This window comes from Lissotriton helveticus, chromosome 12, assembly GCF_964261635.1.
Source record: "Lissotriton helveticus chromosome 12, aLisHel1.1, whole genome shotgun sequence".
Classification (NCBI taxonomy): domain Eukaryota; kingdom Metazoa; phylum Chordata; class Amphibia; order Caudata; family Salamandridae; genus Lissotriton; species Lissotriton helveticus.
In genome coordinates, this window is record NC_136073.1 from 821,855,791 (window position 1) to 821,882,683 (window position 26,893).

General features: G+C 46.7%; 1 protein-coding gene across 1 annotated transcript in view; it reads left to right on the plus strand.

Moving 5' to 3' along the window:
• Positions 1-26,893, plus strand: part of SNX27 (sorting nexin 27) — a 145,941-nt gene that overhangs the window by 62,940 nt on the left and 56,108 nt on the right. The window contains exon 2 of the mRNA XM_078669586.1: positions 11,303-11,534. Within this exon, the coding sequence (XP_078525712.1) occupies positions 11,303-11,534 (232 nt within the window). The remainder of the gene's footprint in view (positions 1-11,302; positions 11,535-26,893) is intronic.

Here is a 26,893-nt window from a genome sequence, read left to right on the forward strand (position 1 = left end):
TGTCGTAAAATTACAAATAAGTCTAGAATTGCAACGGCCAAAACATTCAGTCCTCCTAAAGAACTAACAAGGATTCTCACAATGCCCATGTTCTGGCCTCTGGTAGAAGGGAGGGTAACCAATAACACCTTTGCCTGCTGTAGTAATTTGTTAGATTTTATTTTTCTTACAAGAAATCTAGCTACAGGCTTTTAATTGAGTCATATTGTCTCTGTAACTTTTTATAATGTACAGGTAGGCCAAGTGTCATTTGACGTAAGGTTTTACCAGTGAACCAATCCAGATTCGAGCCTTTATTCATTGGCTTGCCACCATAACCAACTCAGTCCTCTAGTATTAAACCTACGTTCCCACAAGACAACAATTTACATACAGTTTTCTAAATACAAGCGCTCTCTCCTAAGTGAGATTAACCGATTTTAACTGTGTACATTTTCTATCACCAAGGTTTCAGAGAGCTACTATTAGCAAAGTTCCTGGGAGCTCAGATAATCTGTGAGGTTGTGATACAGCATACCTGTGTTCAAGTTTTCCCACAGTACAATAGCAATCCACCCCTACAGGTCTATAGACTTTATAATCTGCTTTTTACAATAAATAAATTAGTGATGCCTCCTTGTTTTTACTCTTCATAGTAACAGCTTAGATGTAGGCATCTGACAAATGGTGCAATTAGCCTCCTGCTGTTTTTTTATTTTTTTATTTTTTTTATTTTTTTAAATTTTTTATTTTTGTTGGCGATGATAGCAAAGAAGGCACAAAGTATACAATTAGCAAGTCAGTTATCACATACGGACCAGGCAGGCCCGGTCCAAAAAGGGGGTACACAGCCAGATGTGGCCCACATCCCGGAGGCAGTGCGGCGTCACGGGGAAACCTGTGAACCAATTAAAGGAATTCGCTCTTGTGCTTCCAAAATCACATAAACAATATCAATATCTACGCCAATTTTCATTTATGATGCAGTGCCAACCTAAACAACAACAGAACAGCAACGAAAACCCCCCTAAGAATGGCATTTGTAACGCTGATACAGTCACATAAGGAGAGAAAGGCAAGGGCCCACTAAAACGCGGTCCTTATAATATAGTGTGGTCAAATGGTAGTCACAATGAAAGACATATGCACGCAACAAGGAATATCGGCATGGCACAGGGGACTGCTACACTGCCTCCCGACCCCCTGCCCCAGAACCCCCCACCTTCATCAGACTCCGAGGAAACGGAGGAAAACAGCTCCGCGCTAGTAGCGTCAGAGTCCTCCCCCTCCATCCCCTCAATACACATGGCTCTCCAAGCGAGCAAGTCATCCTGGAGCTTCCCATCCCTGTGTGTGCTCTGCATATATGTCTCCTCCGCCAAGGCCCATTCCCTGGCGTCTCGCAACCAGCTAGGGATTTCAGGCGCCCTCTGTCCCATCCAGGTAATGGCCACCCGCCTCCTCGCCAGAACCAACAGGAGTTGCAGCAATTTGTAGGATAGACCCCTCTTCCTGGGTTTGGGCACTAGCGCCAGTAGACAGTGAAGCGGGTCTAATTGCAAGCTAAGGTGTGTAATCCGGGCAATGCGCGCTACCACCTCAACCCAAAAGTCATGTACCAAGGGGCACTCCCAAGCCAGGTGAAGGAAACCCGCCCCCTCTGCACTACACCTCGGGCAATTATGGCTCCTATCCGGGGATATAATAAATAAATTTAGTGGCCAAAAACGATTCAGAAAAGGGGGTGGTGATCAACAGAGTGTCTGAATTAAGCAGACCACTCTTAAAAAAAAAAAAAAAAAAAAAAAAAAAAATAACAGCCTCCTGCTGTTACCAATTTGGGCGCAAGGGTGATTATTTTTTTTTTAGGTCTCGCCTACGCAGCCTTTAGCTGTTGCACTGTGCTTGGGGCGGCATCCACCTTGCAGGTGCGAGCAGGGGTGCGCCACAAGCATGAATGCAGTGCTTGAAAAGTGAAGACTCTCCCAAGAGCGCACCACTCGCAGGCTCACCTCCTGCTCCCCCTTTCTCTCACAACAATTAACTTTCACGGCCGCAGGGCCACGCTTGTGTTTCAGCGCTTGTGTTTTAATTTCTTTATTCGCATTTTGAGTTTGCGATTTTTACTTCGGCGTTATTGCTCTCACTACTGAAGATTACGGTTTTCCGGGATTTGGGTATGCGACCTGTTGTTTTCGATATACTGATTTCAACTATTGTATCAGGATTTTATCTTTCCATCTACACTTCGTATTTTACCATTTGACACACGTCCAGAAAGGCCGCAGCTTCGATGATTTGACACCAAAGTGTGTGCCTCTGCTGCTTATTTCAGTGAATCCTTTTCTCTGCATCTTTAGATATTCTTGCTTCTGACTCCTGCTGGGCCCCTGTGGACACTACACTGGGTGACCTATGGAGGGCCTGCATCCCGCGCTGCTTCTTGTTCAGACACAACACAGAGCTGAGGAGGGGCTGCGGCCGGGTCTCCAGGTAGCAGCTGCTGCTTGTCAGTAACGTCAAGTGTGAGAAGATGATTGCAGTTTTTAATTAATAGGACATTCTAGGTGTTGATGAACCTGGCGTGGCCTACATATACCTGGTGCAGCCTGGGGATGAAGCAGGGAGTTGTAGAGACACCGAGTCACGGGATCCGGAGTCTGCCGAACTCCTAGGGAGAGCACCGGTCTTGCTGCAGGATTCACAATCCCTCCTCACTGTCACTTTCATACCCCCCTATCTCGTTGAATAAACTGACACTTCCTCCTTGCTGCGATGATAGTGTAGTAGGTTAATGCATCTACTGCAGAGATCTCCGGCATGTGGGAACTTATTTTGTACTTTCAACTTATTTTCATACCTTTTGCAAGGCCTAAAGCACTTGATGAAATGAAACCTTGGTGAAAAATCTGGTTGGTGAAACCACCACTATCGAATTTTAGGTCGGACATACATTCAAATAGAAGAAACCTATTTTAACTTGCCAAATTCAGCATCGGTTAGTAAAAATAACTTGATATTAAGGACTGTTACATGGTGGGAACCCATTTACCCCCTATACCTACCCCCTTCCCCAAGCATGCTTTAAAACTAACACTTACTACGTCCCAGCTAGGAGCCTATATACCGCCATCTTGATCCTCGCCAAACAATGAATGTTTGGGTGACTGGAACATGGATGCAGAACGATGGGCGTACTGAGTTAGACCACAGAACTGTTTGAACCTCCACCTGAGAACAGAACCGAACTACCTCTAGTTCCGTAACCCATGAAGATTGATAGTTGGGATTCTGTAGAACCGCTTAAACTTTGTGATGACCGTGGCAGAGGAATCGCTACTAAAGGTCCGCTCCTTGCATCCGATCGGGCTCAGCTTACCTCTTAAGTTTTGTGTTGTTCATGTAATGCAGCTGCGTACCTTCGCCCTCTGTAGTGACTTCATACTGCACAAAACTATATAATTGGATGTATATGAACGATCTTGCAATGTACATCAATAGCAGACATCGGTTTGTATGTGTGCAATCCATCCTGTAACTTTCTAGTGGATAGAAAGAATGGAAGAGGGCACAACAAAAGGGCAAACCAGACAGCATGTCTAGAACCCAATGGACTTTCATCATCTTGTACCCTCTATCTTTATCCACCAGCTGTGTCAAAAACGTACTATGTTTACCCAGGAGCACTGAGCTGCACTTTTTGTCTGAGAGCTTTGTGATACCATTCTAAGGGGCTGCTGACCGCAATGCGTGCTGGACTTCCCTGCGGCTAATAAACATTCCCATTAAATTGCCAAGGTGCCACTGCATATCTTGCCCCCAGCTGTTCACTTCCTACCACTCATTGCACATGTCTGACTCACAGAAATTGCTTGTTTTAGCCAGCAACTCAAGTATACAACAAGCATTGGCATAGCCAATAGGTCTCGCCTTTGGGACCTTAGAAGTATTTATTTATGCAGCACAATATCCTTGGTGCAACATCAACTGTTGCATGGGTAAACACTTATAATGTCCTAAAGTCGAGACCTATTGGTGATTCCAATGCTTGCTTTTCTAAATTAAATATCTACTTGTCCAAGAGACTAGACGCTTCACAAATGTACTTTTACTTTAAAGAATTCCATTTGTCCATTGTAGGAAAATTGAATCTGTAATTGCTCAGCAGATTTTAGTCTGTGAAAATGGAATTCACAAACGTTTGCTAGCAGTACCATTTTTAGGCCTACATCTGTGGACTTCTGGGATTTTCTGAAAATGTTAAATCTGCACCAATGCAAAGACGCACGCTGCAGCCTTTGTGAATTCTGTAAGGAATTAGACCCCTCATTTATTTTAATTTTGCTCATTAAAGGTTTTGCTCTCATTTATCATTGTTTCTTGCTTTAAAAAAAAACATTTATCCATGCATCAAACACATGTTACTAAATGATACTGCAGAGAATCCTTTGCTGAGAGTTGAACAATAGTTTAGAGATTCTTTTTTAGGTTTCGCCCTGGCCGTAGCACCTGCAAAGCAGGTGCTCCGCCCAGGGCGAAATCTTATGTCCTACAGTATGGGGCTTAGTCCCGCCTCTGTCTTCCATTGGCTAGCTCCATAAATGGAGGCTAGCCATTGGAAGAGATTGGCTGTCAATCACGGTTTCCCCGATTCGGGGCGTTTCTGTCTTTTTTTAAGTCCCGCCCTCTCCTCTTCCCATTGGCTGGAATTTTACCTTCCAGCCAATGGGAAGGGGAGAGCACGAAAAACACGCCCACAAGGAGGAGTTGTGCCTTGTTTATCCCCCGCCCTCCCTCCCTCCAGTTGTCCGTGCCTTCTTATGTTTTTATAAAATTGTTTGCCCTGATGGTTCGGCTAAGGCTTATAAGACAGTCGGCTGGCTCAGCTCTTCCCAAATGTGTCTAAACATCCTACCACGCCCCTCCACCGAAATTGAATGTTTCCTACGCACATGGATTTCGTATTTCTCCTACTTGTAAAGAGCGCAGTGATTAGCGTAGGTTTTCTTTGATGTATTGCCATTTTTGTATCAATTTGTGTACATTTCTCCTGTTTTCAAAACAATTGAAATCACCTGTACCGGCCGGGGTGGAAGCTTTCCGTCCCGTTCTTTCTTGGGATTTATAGTTTTGCTGTGACGCCACTAGCCCAGGCAGCGTGATTAGTAAACTACAATTCCCAAAGGATGCTAGCGAGAGACACCGCTCAATGGTAACTAGACGCGCAGCGATTGGCCGGCTGAGATGCAGTCAGAACTTTGCTGACCAGCGAAAACCGAGCGTCTGACGGTGCGAGGAGGCTGCTGGATCGCGGGGAGAACGGTAAGACGCCGTAAGTTTTAGCGCTGCTTTCGAGGTGAGTGAGGGTGCTGTGGCAACGTCCACTGTACAGGAATCAGTCGGAGGGAGTTAAGATTGGGTGATCGCGCTTGTGGTTTTTGTGAGTCCCCGGACAACCCGAAGAGGTCTTTCGTCGCTGTGCAGGCGATGGAGGAATAGGTGGTTATGTGGATTTGCTTCCATGTATGACACGTGCATCTGAATGTTCACGTGCTTACCCCGAAAGACTCCCTCCCCCCCACACCTTTATATTGGTTTTTAGGGGTTTGTAATAGTTTCGAGGGATTGAGGACCCCGCCAGGAAGTTCTTTAGTCACTGTAAATTTGTCACGTATATTTATAATTTTGTTTGTACAGTCTGTGCTTGCTGTACTTAAGATTGTGCTTTTTGCCTGCGTCGCTTTGATTCTATGGCATGCTATTTTTGTTTTACCATTCCTGTAACAGTTCTCTCATCAAGGTAACTGGTTCTATTGTACAGTGCTCGGACACCTTCGGATAAAGTCTGCGCTTTATAAAAATGCATTAAATAAAATAAGGATCAACTCCCCGTTCAAGCACAAATTCTTCCCACAAATCCCTAATTGCATGCTCTTTGTTTTAGGAGACCATAAGCTTCCGGTCTGCCTCGAAAACGTGTATGTCTGCTTGACCTATTGTTGCCGATTCCTAACCGTATAAATATTGGGCCTTGACTCCGCCCCTCAAAGTATTTTTGTCGCACCTAATGCTATTGGCTTCTGGTGTACCAGGCTAACTGCCCACGTGTGTTGCCACAGCAGGGCACGGGGTCTATTTTGCATCTCAAAAGTACACTGAATCTTCACAAATTGAATGTATTTGTTTTTTTCTTCGTTTCTTTATTTTCAGAAAGTAAACAATTATCTCGCTGCTGCACACTTTTCCAAAATATTAGTGTAGACTCTATGCTAGCCTCGCCTATTTGCTTTGTGTGTGTGGGGGGGGTCTCTTCTCTCCCCCCCCCCCCCCCCTCTTTATATTTTTTCCCCCCATTCTGACCGGACCGCAAAGGGTATATCTTCTGCAGTGTGGGACTGCAGATGACGCATCACTGTTACAGTCCTTGTTATCCACTGCTTCTCTGTGGAAAGGAACCTGCTTGGGTTTGTTGCACCGGCCATATTAGCAAATCATGCAAGTGCGAGACCCGTATGAGCTAATGATGCCCACTTGTACTACTAATCCTCTTAAAAATACTGTGGGTCAGATTCCTCAAGCATCGTACTGGTAAAAAAAGATGAAACCTATTACTCTTTGGCTATTGACCTTTTCTGCAAGAAGATTGTTTTATAAGGTACTAAAACCTTTGTCTCGAACCACAAAATAGAGTACAAAGGGTGGGCTGGATGGAGTTTTGCCAGCCTATCCGCGGTCCATCTGTAAGAACAGTAGTTCCATTTTCACACTATCTCAAAATAGTCCTGGTCTGGAGAACCCCCAGCACCCCTGTGGACCAACCAGCTTGCCACCACTGGAACCAACGGCTGCCAGCATCTCTCAGCAGTTCCCTCATTAGTAGCACTTGCCCCAAAAATGACTGAAGTGGCTGGGCGAGCTCTGGAGATGAATGGGAGTAATCTGACCGCTCCCTTAACAAGAGATTCTTCAGTTTCTCTTCTACTGCAATACGCCTACAATCTGTACCAGTAATTTCCTGGGCTGGCAGTAGACATTTGGTTGAGGAATGATTATGCCAGAGTTTCTAGGTGTAATCTGGTATCCTCTTGCATGATGAGAATGGACAGGGAACGGGGTACTTAATACCATTAGAGCAACTTTGCAGTTGAAACCAAGGTACTGTAGCCTCATTTACTTTGTATCTAGGCATTGGAGAGTGACGCTTTTAATGGGTATCTGCTCCTATGGTGACAGTGTTTCTATGAAAGATGAGGATGAAGTCACGTCATGATAGCCAACTTCCTTGACGACAAATGCAAGACAACAGAGCATCAAAACACCTTTGGTCTTATGCTAAGTCAGACTGGTCCTATTTCCCTCCTTTAAGTACAGGTCATGCACAGCATTGGTGTAGCAGTAGCTTAATTCAAGCCACAAATGTTCAGACTTACTAATTCTTTCTCCTGTGCCTTAACGTAATCCTCTTATTGATGCCAATCTGCAAGCTTAAAGTAGAAGCCCATGCTTCCAGTGGTGACCCCAGGTCTTCGTTCCTCTCCCTTGGTTGAGGCTGAAACGAACCAAAGACTGCTATATTTCAGGTACCATCTGTTCTTGCCAATAAGTTAGATGTATCACTTTTCACTGATGGTGTCGAAATTGGCTGGTATCTGTAACCACTATCCAAAACCTCTTGTCTGTTGTGAACCTTGAATATTCCACCTGAGGTTCCTGCAGGATAAGAGCCACCCCTAACCTCCATGGGGCCTAATGTAATACTGCGACCTTATAGTTATCCAAAAGTCATGTGGCATGACTGTTCAAGCACCACATCCTCTCACAACAGGCTCTAGATGACTGGCTCAACCGTTGCTAGCCTGCCTGAAACCCTTGTGTAACCCCCTCGTCGACCATTTCTGCAAAGGATTCACTTCAAAGGCAGACACACAAACCTAAACAAGGGTTGGTGAAAACGATTTGTTTTCAACTGCTGACTTCACACATGAAACTTGATTACTAGGACTTCTCTCGCACAAGCTTGCTTCCCTGCCCCCTTGCTGTGCTTGCTCTCCTGAGTGTGTGTGGCTCTGGGTGGGTGTGTGTGGCTCTGGGTAGGTGGGTGTGTGTGGCTCTGGGTAGGTGGGTGTGTGTGGCTCTGGGTGGGTGGGTGTGTGTGGCTCTGGGTGGGTGGGTGTGTGTGGCTCTGGGTGGGTGGGTGTGTGTGGCTCTGGGTGGGTGGGTGTGTGTGGCTCTGGGTGGGTGGGTGTGTGTGGCTCTGGGTGGGTGTGTGTGGCTCTGGGTGGGTGTGTGTGGCTCTGGGTGGGTGGGTGTGTGGCTCTGGGTGGGTGGGTGTGTGTGGCTCTGGGTGGGTGGGTGTGTGTGGCTCTGGGGGTGTGTGTGGCTGTGGGTGGGTGTGTGTGGCTGTGGGTGGGTGTGTGTGGCTGTGGGTGGGTGTGTGTGGCTGTGGGTGGGTGTGTGTGGCTGTGGGTGGGTGTGTGTGGCTGTGGGTGGGTGTGTGTGGCTGTGGGTGGGTGTGTGTGGCTCTGGCTGGGTGTGTGTGGCTCTGGCTGGGTATGTGTGGCTCTGGGTGGGTGGGTGTGTGTGGCTCTGGGTTGGTGTGTGTGGCTCTGGGTGGGTGGGTGTGTGTGGGTGTGGGTGAGTGGGTGTGTGTGGCTGTGTGTGTGTGGCTGTGTGTGTCTCGGTGTGTGTGTCTCGGTGTGTGTGTCTCGGTGTGTGTGTCTCGGTGTGTGTGTCTCGGTGTGTGTGTCTCGGTGTGTGTGTCTCGGTGTGTGTGTCTCGGTGTGTGTGTCTCGGTGTGTGTGTCTCGGTGTGTGTGTCTCGGTGTGTGTGTCTCGGTGTGTGTGTCTCGGTGTGTGTGTCTCGGTGTGTGTGTCTCGGTGTGTGTGTCTCGGTGTGTGTGTCTCGGTGTGTGTGGCTCGGTGTGTGTGTCTCGGTGTGTGTGTCTCGGTGTGTGTGGCTCGGTGTGTGTGTCTCGGTGTGTGTGTCTCGGTGTGTGTGGCTCGGTGTGTGTGGCTCGGTGTGTGTGGCTCGGTGTGTGTGGCTCGGTGTGTGTGGCTCGGTGTGTGTGGCTCGGTGTGGCTGTGTGTGGCTGTGTGTGGCTGTGTGTGGCTGTGTGTGGCTGTGTGTGGCTGTGTGTGTGGCTGTGTGTGGCTGTGTGTGTGGCTGTGTGTGGCTGTGTGTGTGGCTGTGTGTGTGGGTGTGTGTGGGTGTGTGTGGCTGTGTGTGGGTGTGTGTGGGTGTGTGTGGGTGTGGGTGGGTGTGTGTGGTAGTAATTGCGGTCTGCTGAGCTCGTCCGTTGGGTACAATAGGTCTCACATTTGCGAGAGATTAAGCTAATGGCAATGTAAATGACAATGCCATTTATTTATCTGTTTTCAAAACCAACACAAATACAAATTTTTGTCATTTACAATGCCAATAGCTCTAACTTTTCCAAAGGCGAAACCATTGCATTGTAAATGCTTGTTTTTTCTTCCAAGTTTTTTTTGCACACTTTTTTTTAGGGAACAAACCATCTCCACTCTTGCTTTCATGGTTATGCGTATATTGGTATATAATCGGTGAGCCTTCTAGGAGCTTATATAACAGCATTGTTAAATATTGCAAACATGTTTTTATACTGAACTGCTGTTAGTAATGCAAGTTGAGCTCACAGCATTTCCTATGAATGCTCGCCCTAATAGTAAAGCAACCATATGTAGATATGGATACCAAAACCTTGCTTAAGCGGAGGGCTATAGTCTTTAACAGATCCATATTGTTGTAAACTAGCAGACAGTGTTTGGACAAGTATGCTTAATCCCTGTGTCATAGTGGCCAAAATGGACATAAAAACATGTTGTCCTTGGCCCCAAACAATGTCGTGGGTGATATGAAGCCACTCCCCTGTACGTCTCTTGTAATGAGCATAAGCTTTCCAACAAGGCATAAAGTGTAAGGCAAGAACTCTTTTTCCCTCCGGCTGAAGCACACACGTCTGCCCAATCGAATGCAGTAGTTAATAAACATTTGGGTGGGGTCTACGCCTCTCTGTCTCTGAACACGGATTTTCTGTTGAACACAAGGTCTGCTACACCTCTGCTGCCAAACCAGACCCAAAAATGCCCAGGCAATGTGCTGAAGTATTCATATTTGAGTTTGAATGGCAGTACTTTGATGGTCCTTTGGCTTTCCGTCTCGCTTTCACTCCCAGCTCAGTTATAAAGTGCTGCCTTCTCCTACATGATTCTACTGTGGATGACACCAACAGCATCGTCCATGCAGCTGTGAGTTTTCTAGTTGATGAATATATCATTGCGAGCTATCCAAACAGTATTGCTGAATTCATTGACCTGGTTCCTGACATCTTGCCATATGAGACTTACTGAGAAGCCTAGAGGGTCTAGAGCCTCATGGAGACTACTTACCACAAGAAGTGGTCGTTCAGAAAAGTGAAGTGCTTTGTTCAATACTGTGATCATGTATCTGCTACAACTCCTCGATTCGCATTGAAATTATTCCTCCAACTGCACAGTTAAGAAAAAGGATAATTTGTCTCTTTTCAGGATAAAAGTAAACCTGCTTTTCTGGCCTGTCTTTGATGTTACTTAATCAGGCCCAGCCAACTGACATAGACCACTGACACTGTTCACTTGACTGATCCCACTCCATTTAAACCAGTGCCCAATTGCACAGTGGGACTCCTGTCATTACTAGCAAAGTGTACTTTGTAATTGCATGCAGTAAACTTTAAGCTTTTGGGGTATAAGTCTACAGTGCAGTTACATAAGGATACAGCAGCTTTGCAGACCTATCTTAAATCTGCCTTAAAAAATTAATTGTTCATGTTGATCAAACTCTGGTATATTTTCTCCTCGAAAATGTGTGGGGCAGGGAGCGCGACACGTTGGACTTTTGAAGGGCTCTAAAGTATTGAATTGACTGAACCAACGGGCCTGAAATACCCACCTCTTTTGAAATGCAACACACTTATTAAACAGTGTTCATGAAAATACAAAAGGAAAATTGCAGACTTCGGTCTCTGTCCTTCTGTGACATTCTGTTCTCCTTGTCATTCCCTCCTTGTCAGTGGCTGACGCCCTAATTTTTACTTTACAGTAAACAGCATGCAGTTCTGAGGCCCGCCACGGATTGGCTGGAAAAAGCACTGTTTGCAGTCGTACATTGTGGTGTACAACTAACATGGCCTTGTATAAATTTCTGGGGAATCAATTCTTCTAATTAGGAAGAGTTGGAGGCATCTTATATTTGAAACTGATTGCTTTGGAAATAAATTTGTTTTGATGATGGATTTAGTGAAGCAAACTGTATTTTTCTGTTGCAGAAACGGCGTGAACGTGGAAGGTGCGACTCATAAGCAAGTGGTAGACCTGATCCGTGCCGGCGAGAAGGAGCTCGTTCTAACAGTGTTATCCGTTCCACCCCACGAGGCCGACAACCTCGATCCCAGTGACGATTCCTCAGGGCAGTCATTCTATGACTACTCTGAGAAGCAAGCGGTCCCCATCTCCATACCCACCTACAAACATGTGGAGCAGAATGCAGAGAAGTTTGTGGTGAGTATGGAAAGTCCTTCAGCCTTGGTGCTCAGAACCGTGAGGTCCATAAATATTTTGTAAGCACATCCCTCTTATTTCTTGTGGTCCTGCTGCTTCCCATTAGGGCCAGCTGTTCTCTAAAGTTGTTGTTTTGTGAAAACCGATCATCATTGTGTCACATTCTCAAAGGTCTCTGCTGCAGTCACCCTATACATAGCCGCATTCAGCGATGGTCTGAACAGAGCATATTTCAATGTAATACATTAAAAAAACAAGCATTTGCAATGAAATGGGTCTCGCATTTGTAAAAGTTGGAGCTATTGGCGTTGTAAATGTCCATTTTTTTTTAATCGCAGGTCTGTAAGTAAAAAGATCTAAGGGACAGCATATGGGGAGAGTTAGGAACAAAAGGAAGTGTTATAAGTTGAGAGGTGGTGGTATGTCTGAGAGAAGATGGTGAAGGAGTGCAAGACAGAAGATATGAGGAAATGAGCTGGTGTGAGGGAAGGGTGTAAGCCAGTTAGTTATGGAGATGGGGTTTGTGTAAGGTAGAAGGGTGGGCAGCCGGCTAGTGCCCAGCTGCAGAGAGGCGATGAGCAATTGGTTTGAGTTGCAGCATGAGACAGGAACTGCCTTAGGAACTCACTGCACCCATGAAAATGTGCATAATTTTAGAGGCACTGTTTAACCTGAGCCAGCGCAGTTCTGCCATGAGAAGTAGGTGCCTGTGAGGTTGTGCGTGTTTCCACATCAGTAGCTGAAGTAATGCACGCCTGAAGGCTTCATTCTTAACCTTGAGACTTTGCCCATGTGACGTTGGGCAAAGCACTTTGCACCCTGCCTACGAGCTAACCTGGCAGCGATACTACATGCTAACTGGCATTTTTGTAGCCGTTCACATTGTACATCGAGCAGTTTTATAACTTTACGGTCTGTTAAATCGTAGCAGTTACCAATGCAGACCGGAGTGTTTCTAAAGCCTGGAATTCCAGTTTCCAAGTCTATGGATCAGAAACAACTAGTGAAACCTGCTGAACTAAAACCTTAAACATTACAAAGCCACACGTTCTGGAATTTATCTGGTGAAACCTTTTTCCCTCCAAAAATGTTATCCACTGATCAAAACTATACATTTGTAGGACAAGCGCATGCGAAGGTAGTTCGGCAGTGGGGCAAAGCTCAAACGGAGAGGAGTGTCTGCCTTCGCTGGTTGTGTTTTAAGCCATGTCATTAAAATAAAGTTAAAGTTGGTCATTTAAAATTAAATGCAGCTGTTAAAAAAATAAAAATAACTGTTATTCATTTAAGGGTGCCGAAATGTTAACTCAAATAGTTTGAGCATACACCAGTGTAAAATTAACAAAATTGTGGCAGTCGCCTTTATTTTGTAAGTTCCAGTGTTACTCTGTGGGAGTAATCTTCAAATTGTTCCAATGTAAAGGGCTGTCTTGGGGGTCGCAGTAATTCCCAGAAAGTTCTGAGGCTGCCTTCAATGACCACTGTTAGGGTGTTCCTGAAAACCAGAGGCTTTCTGCCACTGTATTTGGTAAATCAGACTTTTAAATGATAAAGTAAATTATTTGCTTGGTTAGCTGTGTGGTGGTTTTGATCACTGCCTAGATGACAGCTTGGTAAGGGGTGCGCAAGGTGACACGCTGCATGGAATCAACAGACGTCAAGACACATTTGTAGCAGTGCCGGAGATGAACCCCGTGCGGTTCACTCCTATTTATTAACTCCCCACGGGCCATGCCTGGCCTGCGGATGAAGTGCAGGTTACATCCGGGTCAGGTGTTGGCAACAGACCGCTGACCTGTTATGTCCTTCCCCCAACTTGGTCTTGAAAACTTTTCATGATGCTTAACAGGCAAAGCCCTGGAACCTCTGGCTTGGCTGTGGATTCGATCTAAGACCGTAGCGATGAGGTTGACTTCGGACAGGCGGCTCACCCTGCCGGTGTCTGCTTGGTGGGTGTCTTGTGAAGGTTCAGACGTGTGACCAAGCCGTGACCTTCGGCACCTCGGCCGGCTGTGGTGCAGCCACTCCTATCCGGCCATCAACTGTCGTCTTGGTCTGAATCAGAGTGATATGGTGGAACTTATTTAAACCAGGAGACATTTTGCGATATTTCCTCAGGCCCCTTCCGGGCCGTCACCATGGTGTCATTGTTCGCAGTGACTGTCCATGTGCCGGGCTCGTGCGGGGTCCTGAACTTCCCGTCTGGGCGACTGTCTTTGAGGATTACTGTTGCTTCTGGCAGTAAAGATTTTGGCGTAGCACAACATCGTATGCTCGCCTGTTCATTTAGCTGTTCGTGGCGTGCGTGGGTGCCATGGATGTCATGAGGTGGTAGAGCCCACCCCGAACAAATGGGGATCATGTCTCTCCTTGGTCCCTTGAACAACCGGGCCCACGGGGTCTGGAGCATTGTGCAGTGCTGCGGTATTCTCGGAGGAACAGGTGCAGGTTTTGTTCCGGGTCAGCCTGTTTGACCATGGCTATGCGCAATGTCTTGTTCAGCGTGTGCATGAACCTCTCGATGTCCCCATTGGCCTGTTGCCATTACGGGGTAATCTGGTGGTGGCAGATTCCTCGCCTGCTTGAGAGAGTCTGCAAACTAAGCCCCGTGGAACAGAGGTCTGTTGCTCCGGATTTCAGCGTGTAGGCCAAAGGTCGCAAACACCTTCTTGAGGACAGGTGCCATGTGGACGAATGCTGGTGAGACTACCTCCACAACAGGGTATTTAGAGTGCGCGTCTATGAGGAGAGAGTGGTTCTTCCCCCAGGAAAACTCCCGAAGTCCATACTCAGCTTGGACTAAGGGTAGTTGCCAGGCTCTTCAGTGATCACTGCAGCCGGGTGCTCTGGCAGGCTGTTAATCTGGCACGCTGGGCATCTTCGCAAAAGGTCTTCTATCATGGCTTCTGATTCCAGGAACAATACCTTCTCCACCAGTCTTGGGTGGCACTCAGCTTGTTTCGCACCCTCCACATCTTCACCAACGCTTTTGTCCTCTGAGGACCAAAAGTTCGCCTCTCGGAGGAAGTCTCTCCGCGGCCCGTTCTAGACGCCTTGATCACTCATGCATGAACTGGGTCGTACTCTGCCGCCTCTTTGATGTCTTTGAGTGTCATTTACCGGGGACATGTGGCAATCAAGATCAATCGGATGTGTTCCTCTATGCCCTCGGGGAGTATATGCACCTCCGCTGGTATTGAGTGGCAAGACAGGAAGTCTGCTGGGTTCTTCGCCCCTTTTCGGAAGACCACTTCCTGGATGGCCCACCTTTCAATCTGTGATGGCGGGTGAGGTTCTGAGCCTTTGAAGAGCGGGACCAGTGACTGGTGGTCCGTAATGACCTTAAAGGGTTGGCCTCTCAAGTAAAGGTGGAAGTGGTTGCATGACCACTTGATGGCTAGAGCTTCCCGTTCTATTTGGGCATACCTTGCTTCGGTTGGTGTCAATGACTTACTGGCAAACACTAGGGTGGCCCATCGCCCTCGATCTTGTTCTTGGATCAGCGCTGCTGTGAGCCCTATGGGGCAGGCGTCTACCAGCAGCTCTGTGCGTCTTTTGGGGTTGAAGTATACCAGAGTGTCCTCGCTGGGGAGGACATCCTTGATCTTTTGAAACGCTTCTTTCTTGTGGTTGCCCCAGATCCATTTGGACTCTCCTTTTGTTAGGGCCCTCAATAGATGGCCGTGCCAAAGAAACTATGTACTTCCTAGGGTGTGCCAGGGGCAGGCACACGTCTTATCATTTGTGACTTGCGGGGGTCCACTTGAATGCCTTCTTGATTGAAGACCTACCCAAAGAACTCCAATGATGGCTGAAAGAATGAGCACTCGTCTCTGTGTAGCGTCACTCCGTGTTCTCTGAGGCGCCGCAGCATATGTTTCAGATGCTTGTGGTGTTCCGCTGCGGTGGCAGAGTGAATGAGCATGTCATCGCTGACTTTTAGGAGAGGCGAGAGAGTGCCTTATGTATTGTGTTCTGGAAGACTTCGTCAGCCGACGAAATCCCAAAGGTCAGGCGCTTGTACCGGCATAGCCCCAGGTGCGTGCTGAAAGCGGCTCTCTTCTGCCAGGGGCAGCTGGTGGTTTCCGGCGTTTAGGTACACTTTAGAGAACCACTTGGAGCCGTTGACGTCCGCAATGATGTCATCCATGGTGGGTGTGATTTGTCGCACACTCTTGATGGGGCAATTGGGTAGTGTCATGTCGATACACAGCCGTATCTTCCCTGGTTGTTTGTCGGGGCCACCCACGGTGTCGGACCCGATACCTTCACTATCACCCCTTGTTGTTCCAGCTTTTCAAGCTCCTTTTCCAATAGGGGTCGGAGGTGAAACGGGACGCGGCTTGTGTCTCAGTGCCACCGGTGCGACTGACTGGTCGGTATGTAGGGTGATGGGTGCACACTTGAGGCGGCCCAGGCCCTGGAATAGCTTGGGAAACTGGTCCAGGAAGTCATCGACTTGGTGTGTCCTAATTCTCCTGGTGAAGCAGACTAATCCCAGGTCTTCAGCAGTGTGGCTGCCGATCAGGGTGTCTGCCTCTTGGTCTAAGACGTGTATCTTCGTCATGACTTCTTGGTCCTCTGATATCATGAGAACGAACTTTCTCCATTTGAAGGGGTCAGGGAGTGGCTTCCGTAGGCGAAGATCTTGTTTCAGGATAGTATGAGGGGCGGTTTGGATCAGAAGACGTTATACTGCTTTACTCTCATTACGTTGGCTGACTCCCCTGTGTCGATGATGGCCCTGACTTTGGACCCAGCTCCCTTGACGACGCATGTCGGCTGTGGTCTCTGGTGGCGTTTCATCTCTCGTGTGAATGAGATGAGAAAAGTCCTCTTCCTCACCTTTTTCTGAGGAGGAGTCTTCGAGCCTCTGGTAGGGCCTACTAGCCCCTTTGGGGTCGTCCTGTTGTGTTATATTTGTGATGGATAGTTGGTGTACAAACCTTGACAGTGGCCTCTGGTTCCTGGTGTCTCTTCCTTGGGATTTCTTCCTGCAGACCACTGCAAAGTGGTTTGGAATTTCACAGTTGGTGCAGGTCCAGCCCTGCACAGGGCACTCGCTGGCCAGGTGTTCATCGCACCCTTAGTATATGCACTTGATCTTGGTTGTCGGGGGCTTCTGTCTTCTGTTCATGTCACTCCTCGTTCTTGTCTGGAGTGCATCGGCGCGCTCCATCTTGATGTTTGCAGGTTTCTCCTGGACTCTTGTGAAAGCCTGGTCCATTTTGCTGGTCCTCGCTGCTGACCGGTTGTGCGTTTGCGCCAAGATCATGATGTCTTCAAGCTTATGTTGGGCTGGTGCAGAATTCGGCCTCGGAGTACCTTGTCCTGACACCCTTGGGGGACTTGCGCCCTGATATCCTTGGGTTGGTCGTCCGCTGTACAGGTGCTAGCCAGCTCGTGTAGCCTGGAACGCATCAATGGACTCTCCTTTGCGTTGTCGCACTTGGCGCAGCTAGAACCTCTTGAAATCTGGATTGAGCTGTGGGTTAAAATGGGCATCAAGTGCCCTCACAGCTACGTCATAGTTCGTGGCGATACATGTGTTTGGTAGATGCTTGAATAGTTTAAATATTTAGTCTCCGGCATAGTGAAGTAGTACCGACCTCCTGACGAGTCAGTCGCACTCTCTCGTGGCAACGAAGGAGAAGTTGAGCCATTAAATTCAGATCTTTCACCGTGGGAATGCTGTCGCCGAGTCCTCTAGCTCGCTGAATGGTGGCAACTCCCTGGTCACTGCGTGTTGCACCGGGGTTTATCTGTTGGGGCAGGGATCGATTTTTCATCTGCCATGTGGCATCGTCTACAAATAATTTTTCAACCTTAGTGGTTAGTGATTTCCATGGGTCTGTCCTGCCGTTTAAAAGAATGAAGAACTGAAACCGCTTACATTCTGGCAGCTAGTCAGAAAGAAATGAGGTCTAGATCCAGCTGTGGAAGCCAGGTCAGTGTAGCTGGGTAGTGGTGTCTGGTATTTATTTGGCATTACAAGTGTAGCTGGATGGGGTTTAAATCGGGGTAGGGGGCCAAGTTTGCAAGTGTTCTACTAGACTGAGCTGGAGGAGGTGAACCTGGATGAGGATTCCATCTACTGAGGTGGACCTTTGGTAAACCACTCCAGCTTGAGATTGTGCTGGATGCGTGGGAATGTTAGAGACCAGTTTCTAAGTGAGACTTCATTAGGGGAGAGCACAACATCCAAGGCAACCACTATCACTATAGTGGATGGATGGTAGTTCAATCAAGCTCGCCACATGCCATTTAGTGAAAAAGAAAGGTTGTGTTTCAGGACCATGTGGATTTGACAAGCTCTGTAAACATCGTAAGAGTTGAATACATAGCCTGAACATGGATGAAATAAACTGCTACAAATCCGGTCCCCCCCCCCCTTTTCCTACGGTGTTGTATTCTGCTGTGCTACTCTTCAGAGCTGCCACCTGGGATATTTCAGCAGGAGAGACTTGAATACAAAAATTGGAGGATGAGGTAGCTACAGCAGAGAAATCTTGACTTTAGTATGTAAGTAACTAGTAGATTGGGGGCTGTGATGTGCTGTGCACATACATGTGTATTTCAGACTCTTGCAATCAGAGTTGTGCATTTCCACGTGTAAAAGCGACTGCAATGTGGGATCCGCAAAGTAGATTGAATTAGGAGCTTTTAACTTCCCAGGCATAAGGCATGGTCCTCAGTAGCTCGAACTACATTAATTACATCAAACAAGACTGCAGATGTCTTGGCCCGAGATGTTTTATTTGGTACTAATTGTATATGACATGTTCACATGAATGGGACTTTGAGGAAGTGGTGTTAATGGTTTAACGTTCAGGACTGGGCCTCTTCGAGAAGCTGGTCGGTTGATCTTTTGGAAGATGGTAATGGGGTATCTATGTTGTTTTTCAGTGAGTTTTAGAAGGTATCGTAGTGAACTGTTCAGGGCTGCAGTGGGAGGTGTGGTGGGTGAGGCTGATAACCCTGGCAGCGAGGCAGAAGTTATTCAGGAGAGTTAGTTCTAGAGGTTCTTAAATCGAAGACCTCTGATGGTGTGAAGGTGGGATTCTTCTACAGTTTTAGGACCAATTAAAAATGTGGGGTTTATAAAACAGAAGGTACTGAGAAATGCATCATTGGTGTTTTTCCCAAGTGCAAGAAAAGAAACTGTCATAGTGGCTGTTAATCAAGTCTATGCAAGGATACTTTCAGAGCCTGTCACTTGTGGCCTGCTCTGGGCCATCCTAGCCAGAGATCACGTTAGAGATATCCAATCAGGAATGAAGCAATGTAAAGGGGTGGGAGGGACATCAGGCATGGTGAGTCAGTGAAGCAAATGGAGGTAGTGTCTAGGCAGCAGTGAGTTTCATCCTTTTGAATACCGCAGGGACCCTGTGCAAGAGGGGCAAAACTGGACATTCAAGTATTTCTTTTGGTGCACATCGCCCTGATGCACAAAGTTGTCAATGGATAAAATTAGAGTTGCTAGTGAAGGGCTTTCAAGAGGTGTTGAAAGTGAGGCTGTCTAGGAGGTGGTGAAGGACAGGTGGCCCAGAATGTGTTGGGCTTTCCAGAAGGTGAGGTGGCAGCAGGCAACCACTGGCGTTTGCTTCAGCGGTGTAAACTGCCGCCAGGAGTACTCTGCTGTGATGGGACCGTTGTCTGTACTGGACTATCCTTAGGTGGTTCATCACGTGCATTGAGGCAATGAGATGGCAATGGAAATCCATTTATGGTTCTTGATAATTGTCCTCCTTTACATAAAAATGTTGTATATATGTGTTTTCTAATACTACACCATCACTATTAGCTCTCAAATGATGGCCTAGCCAGGTCTGTTTGATCAACCTCAGGGTTCATTTCAATACCTTTTTTGAAAAATAGTGCTGAGCTTCACCTTTATCAAAAATATATAACTTTTTGGCTTTCCTGGTAATTCTTGGGTTCAGTTTTTGAATTTGTGCCATCAATTAAGGTTGACCACCTTAGACATCTGCGCGCTTGATGTTTGTGCTTGGTGCTTGGGTCTAACACTCAACATCCACCATTTGTAGTATGTCTAGCTTGTACACACTTCTCCATTTACAGCACCACATTTAACCAGTACTCTTTCACGGTATACAGGTGCAGATTATATTCATATGAACAAAGTAAATCCGTTTACATTTTCTATTGGTCTGGCTTGATGGCGATCCTCTTTGAGGGTAAGTGCTGGGCTGCACTTTCTTGCCTCTTCCCACATTCCCGGCCCTTTTAAGACTTCCCCTTGAGATCCCATTTCAAGTCCTTCATATTCTACTGTTCTCACTAACCCATGCTCTTTTCTTTCCAGACCAACTGGATCATATTACTGAATGCACCTCTTGCCTCTTTATCGTCCTTGTGAATGGCATTCATGAAATAAAAGCTTTTCTGAGCCCTGAACAGTTTAAAAATAATAGGATTCTTGAAAACCGGTTTGGCTTCACCTGTGCTTGTTCTGTGCCCCTCCCAACCACAGACCACTATTGTCTGAGGGAACTTGCTGACATCTCTTCTCTTATTAAATCTGATCTGTTCGCCCTCTTATTTGCTTTCTTCCATCCTCTTCTTGTGGTTACCAGCTCTGCCTGGTGGTGGGAGCGGAAACTGCCCTCCTAACTTGTTTAATAGTACTTTGTGTGCCCGTACTGTGAATATGGGTGTGCATTGGGTGTAGGCACCGTGCTTCCTTTGTACCAGTGAAGACAAAATGCATCTTGTACCATCACCTGTTTATGAACGTTACACCTGATTCTCTGGTTCTCGGTGAGTTCATCTGCATTGCCAGCCCCTTATTTTCTTAATGTAAATTCTGTTTACCCTCTAACCTCCCTTTCCTTCAGCTGTGACTTGTACAGCACCACAAATGGCCCCGAATTTTCTTTTTGGTCTCAGCAGCTTACTTTAATAACCTTCATCTCCTTCCAGTTATTCATTGCATGCCTTTAGGTGCAGCCAGGTTATGAGTTCTTATGAACCAGTAGGCATTCTTTGGGAAGTAGGGGAAGCCTAATCCTGCAAGAAACTTTAGTCTTGATAATGAGAGAGTGGGCTTAATACTGTGTGGTTTGAGTTTCCATACCTTTCTATGTTAAGGGGCATCCTCGCTAGCTAAACGCAAGAGTTGCTGGTAACACCAGGAATGGTATACATATACACAACACAGGAGCTGAAGCCATTTACGGACCGCAACCATCTTGATATGGAGAAGTCTCTTGCATAGCTGGTCAGGTCGCCCCTTGAATCAAGAATGGGTGAGGGTGGGTTGCCGTCTGACGTGTTCCTCCAAGTTATTTAGGAGAGTGAGCACTGTCCTTTGGGTTAACCAGTGTTACTTTTGCAGGCTGGCCATGCAGCTCATCTATCTTTTGGTAAGGAGGTGGTATTTCTAATGCATACTTCTGCCAGCAGAGCGCACTGCTCTTGACTCTACTTCAGGCGGCGGACTGGATATGGATAATTTTGCATTAGTTTACCAGTTCAACCAGGTGGTGCAGTGTGGCTCTATTCCCACCTCTGGGCATGACCACATAGAGCCGTAAAAAGGCACTACCTAATGCATGGACATCAGTTACTTTTTACTCTCTGGTCTATGAGGGTCTGGAGCTTCTCTCCTGTATTTTTACCAAAAGCTATATTTATTAGTAGTGGTTTTTCAGGGCCATGTCCTTCACCCTTCAGGCTTTAAACAATGCTGTACTTGTCTCCTGCAGATGTTGATCTTTGAACTTCCTGGTATGTGCCTCAGGTACCTAGACCTGAAACATGAGTCTTGGTCCTGTGAAAAAATATGGCAATCCAGGAGAGGAAACCCAAACTGTACAAGGTTCTGTCCGGCATAAGGTGTTTCCATCACATTCATATTTTTCAAGGACATAGTCTCCCATAAAAAGCTTTACAAATGTGAGCTCTCCTCACTGAAGTTTCTCTCATTCCAGAGAGCAATCTGAAAGTTAGTGCTGTAATTCCCAAACGCGGTCTTTGATAACCTCTGAAGCAGGGCCTGAACTTGAGAAACTGGTTCTAGAGTTTCTGGTGCTGTTGGCTGGCCTGTAACACATAGCAGCTCTTACTCCGGCCACTCTCACTATCTTTAAATGTGCTCAGATGGCCTTTTACACACCTTTTGCCTCCGAAAGCACTCTAGAACTTTGACCTTTTATTTCATTTGCAGCTTTGGTGTCCTATGATTCTGTTCTCAGCTGTCCCTAGAAACTTTAGCACCACAGACATTCAGCCGTTTCCCTTAAGGAAATGCCCCATTCACCCTTACTGCTCTTGGTGCTGATCCTAGAGTTATTTCCTGCCCTTCAAATATACGCCAGTTTGACCTGTGCAAGAGATGTTGGAGCTTCTTTTGAGAATGGTGAACTGTGTAAGCCCTTACCTTGCCCTCAGATGTTTGCCAGGGTGGAGGCTGTTTTTAGCTCCAGGTCTGACATCATCCAGATGCTCTCGGTGGTGGCTCATGCTAAGGATGTCAATAGGGAGCCAAGAGGCTTCTTATTCACTAAACGGACAATGGTCTATATCCAACTGGATAGCTTCCGCCCAAAGAAACCGAGTACCTCTGCCACAGGAATTGCGCCCAGTGGATAATATAGCCTCCTCAATAAGAAGGCATTTACATCGCCTGCCTTTTGATTAGCTTCTTTGATCATCTCCAGGCCTTAACATGATTCGACTCGAAACAATGCTGTTTCTTGAAATAATGCGTGTCCGATTGCTTCAGGTTAAATGTTGTAAAGCGCTCTGATACATTCGGGTCTGGCCAGCGGTATATAAGACTTTTAAATCCTAAAATAAAAATATCTAAACCTGCATAATGCCAGCAGGCTTAGCACATCCCCTGAACTTGAGCGAACGTGTCATTCAAGTCCATCCACGAAAGAGGTGCGTCCTTTACTTCATTAATCTGTAACGCTGCAGAACTGCTGGAACTTCCTCTTGCTGACGTTCTAAAGTCCTTCACCACTTCTAAGGTTCTACTGCCCTTCATTGGTGCTCTATTTTCCCTAGTTGTTGCAGCTTTGGACAAATCTTTCTTTTCTCCTGTTGCAAGCAGTCTGGTGGCTCAAAGCTACAAACTTGTTCCTGGAGAAGCCAAGTTCCAATTTGCCCACACACCACCAGAGACCCTTTTGGTGCCTGCGGCTTCTTCTAAATTGAACCCCAGTTCATTTCCCCCAGCTCCACGTGATAGGGAGGTAAGGTGCAGCAACACTATGAAGAAAAAGTGGTATCCTCTTGGGGTTTTGTCCTTCTCTGACACCATAAGGTTGTTGGTGTTTTGCTCCAAGGCACTTAAGGAGATGGCTTGTGGGAGCATATGCATGGTCCTTAGACAGAATTACACTCCAATGGTCAGGATGATTCTGAACTAGTGTTAAGAACTGGGTGGAATACTGCAGGCTCCGTGATTTTCAATGGAAAGCGCATTGCACTTCGGCAGAACGCCTGGGTGCGTTTGACTCTATTCTGTGGCAGTGTCCTGGTGAATCTTATTGGCTAGCGAATCCAACTTTAAGAGAATGATTAAACTCTTCTGTTTGAAGGTATTGCTCCTCAATTTTGCCCACTTAATTCAACAGTGTCAGTTGACCCTGTCCCCATTATGTCTGCTCAGCAAAAAATCATTGAGCTGGATCCTGAAACAGTGAAAGGCCCGTGGATGCTGTTCCCGCTGCATTTTGGTCTCCAAAAAGGATTATGCCCTTCCACCTATTCTGGATTGGCGGGTGCTGAACTAGTTTATCTGCAAGAATTCCAAAATATTCTCTTGCTCTTGTCCTTCAGGATTTCAAGTCGGGGGATTTGGATGGTGTTCCAGGATCGGCTGGCCAAATTTTCTTGTCTTGTTCCAGCACAATCTTATAGAAAGTTCAAGTGATTTGTGATCTGGTCCACTTACTACCCTCTTGTAGTGCTCCCCATTAGCTTTACATCCGCCCCTCCAGCCTAATGTAGTTTGTCGTTGGTTGTCTCATTATCACAGGTTGGGTGGGGATATACATGTATCCTTGATTCTCACTTACATGCTAATAAAGGCTAGCTTGCTGCAGTATGAGACTAGCCACCTTCAGTGCACGATTTCTCTGCTGTGCAGCCTGTTGGTTTTAGGCCCTCCACTCAAAGTCCCACCATTAGACCACACAACATCTGCATTCATTGAGCTATTGTGCAGTGTTTAGTGGATACGAAAGTGTGCGGTATCTGTGTACGTAGGCTTCCTTGCTGCTTGAGGTGAGCTTTCCTTATGTGGGCTTTGGAAAGATACAATTTGGAGCTGGGCTAAGCTGTAAATAAAATTGGCACCAACGTGGGGTATTTTTAAAGTAGGCTACTGAAAATATTTACATACTTCTGAATAGTTATTAAAGTAGCATCAAATTTACATTACCGCATGTGGACTCTTGTTTAGTTTTCCTATCAGTTTTAACTTTGCATGTGGACTTGAGGTACCTTGCCTGTACTATATGTAATCTTGTAGTAGGAGTCTAAGAAAATCAAAGGCTTGAAAGCTCTAACAAGCTGTATACTAAACAGGGTGAGGAGGTGACCGAGATGGATGAGGAAGAAGCTTTCCACTTGCTTTTTTTCCTTTGTGTTTCCTGCTTGCGTTTTGAGGGAGCACCGCCCTTCCTCAATTTTTCAAACTTAATAATTTCCAAAAAGGAAGTCAATTGTCTCTGTAAATAGCAAGTTTGAACAAGTTGTGCTTCTTACTTCTTTAATCGGTGTTCTTGTAAAGACATGGTGTGCTCGAAACCTGAGCCCCACTGTTCTTTTATTCCTGCTTCTTCCATCTCCTGCTCACTGCTACATTGGTGTGCTTGTGCGTATGCACGTCTCAGCTGATGACTGCCCTGATGTCAGCTAGAACACTTCTGTGATTTTGCGACTGGTTCCTCATTTAGAATTATTTGATGTTAGTCACGGAGTGCTACCTACCACAGAAACTGAAACGACCATTCCACTGAAGTCCAAAAAATACTTCGGGCTACTAGAAGCAAGTTCACAAAATAGGCTGTCAAATTTAATGGAGTTAATGGGGGGGGGGAGTCTGAATCTTTTCTTCGGGCGCACTGGGCACATTAGAATGTAAGACCAGTTATGATATCACTTCTTCAAAAGTTTATTTGTAAATGCTTCTTATAGAATCCTTCCGTATAAAACTCTTTAGGATACCAATCTTCAGAGACCATGTCTTGAAAGTGACTGGTCTAGATCTCCACTTGGTGTGGGCCCCCAAGGTTAAGGAGACGTAAGTGCTGAAGGGATTTTAAAAGTAATGCAGAGTGCCTTGAATTCCACATGCTTGGCCACAGGTAGCCAATGTAGGCGGCGTATTGGATTCGAGGTAGAACACCACCTTGGGAAGCCAAGGAGTGCTCTGGCCGCTGCATTCTGGACCCTTTGCAGTCTGACAATCTCAGCCTGGTTTGCCCCGATATAAAGGGAGCCGGCATAGTCCAGTCTAGACAAAATCAAGGCCTGGACGACAACCTGCCTGATTGAGAGGTCAAAGAAGCCCTGCAGAGATTTAAGCCCCCGCAGTAGCCCGAAACACTACCCTGCCTCCTTCTTAGTTTGGGTCCTGACATTAAGGGCAGTGTCAAGCCAGACCCCTAGGTTTTTTACCACCTGTTTAGGAGCGGGTGCCGACCCCAGTGCGGTGGAGCACCCGTGCTCACACCACAGCTCTGAGTCTCTCCCCACTAACAGAACCTCTGACTTGCTATCATTGAGCTGGAGACAGTTGGCAGTCATCCACCCCAAGACAGCCTCAAGATCGCTACGGCACTTACAAGCGTCCCGAGTAATGTCATCGGTGAGAGTAACTACCAACTGGATATCGTTTGCATACGTCACCACTGTGAGCCCTCTATTTTTAGCCACCGTTGCCAATGGTTGCACATACAGGTTGGACAGGGTAGGGCCAAAGCCGAGCCCTGAGGAACCCCCTGATTCATGGCATAAACTCTGGATGAAAAAGGAGGGACGGTCAGCTGGAACGTCCTCCTAGAAAGAAAGGAGGCGAACCAATCCAGGGCGGCATCTGCTATACCCACCTCCTCCAAGAGCCTCCGCAAGATCTGGTGGGAGACCGTGTCGAACGCAGCATTAAGACCAAGCAAAATCAGTGGCGACATACAACCGGCGTCTAAGGCCCATCTCAAATGTTCGGTGATGGCAAGATGTGAACCTCATACGTTTTCGAGACCCAGGGCAGGAGGGAGATGGGGCGGAAACTCTCCAGCTTAGTAGCATCCAAGTTAGGTTTTTTTTAGTAGGGGGACTACCTTAGCATGTTTCCAAGTGCATGGCACAGTCGCCATAGAGAGATTGATCTCATGGCACAATGGGGGGATGAGCACAGGTAGAATTCTCACCGCATAGGCCGGCTTCAGTTGGTCAGACTGGGAACCGGACTTGACCTACCTACTTATCACCGATAGTCTCTCCTAGGAGATGGCAGGGAGGGAGAGTGGTCAGAGTGTAGGAAGTAGAAGTCGGGTCATGGGGATGGAAGCAGATGCAACCTGGGGGAAGGATGTATAGATCTTCCCACCTTGATGAATTGGCACAAACCTTGACAGTCCAATTTAACAAGAACACCAATCCTTCCAAGTCTCTGGAATAGTTTGCACAGATTACTCGCACAGTATCCATGTTTTCTAGCAAAATTTCACATCCCCGTACTTAAAAAAAAAAAAAAAATGTAACTGCTCTTCCTACTCCCAGTGCAGTGCTTATTTTTTGAAAGAAATAGCCCTGATGCCTGAAGTTGTGCTCAGAAGCCAGTGGCCTCTGCAGTTGCATATTTGCATGCCCAATACCAAGGCTGGTGCTATTTAGTCCCCTACCAGATTTCTGCCCCTTTTTCTCGCCCTTGCAAGTTCTTGTTTTCTCTTTTTGTAGCAGTTTTTGCCCTCTTTGTCAGGCTTTTCGATCTGTGTGTCTTCCTCTCTTGCACTCCGTAATTATCTGATACGGTGAAATAAGTGCTGCTCCCCAAAATAAGTGCCTGTGGCCCCCACCGGCAACCATCTGCTGCAATTAAGCACTGCCCTAGTGGATCTGGACTACCGTAAGTGTCTGGAGAAGGTAAACTATTTAATGGACCTGCAAGAAATTTGGCCAAGTTACTAGTAGCGTATCTAGTTAGTTTCACCCTATTTCCAAGGGGTAAAAACCCCGCTGAATGGAAAACGTGGTTTCTCGGTTGATACTATTATCCAACAAATTTTCCCCACTAGATGGCAGGAGAATGTTCTTTATCTTCTAAATAATAAGCTGCTGCAGCCTTTTAATGTTTGCGCAATGCTGGCTGTGGATGAGAA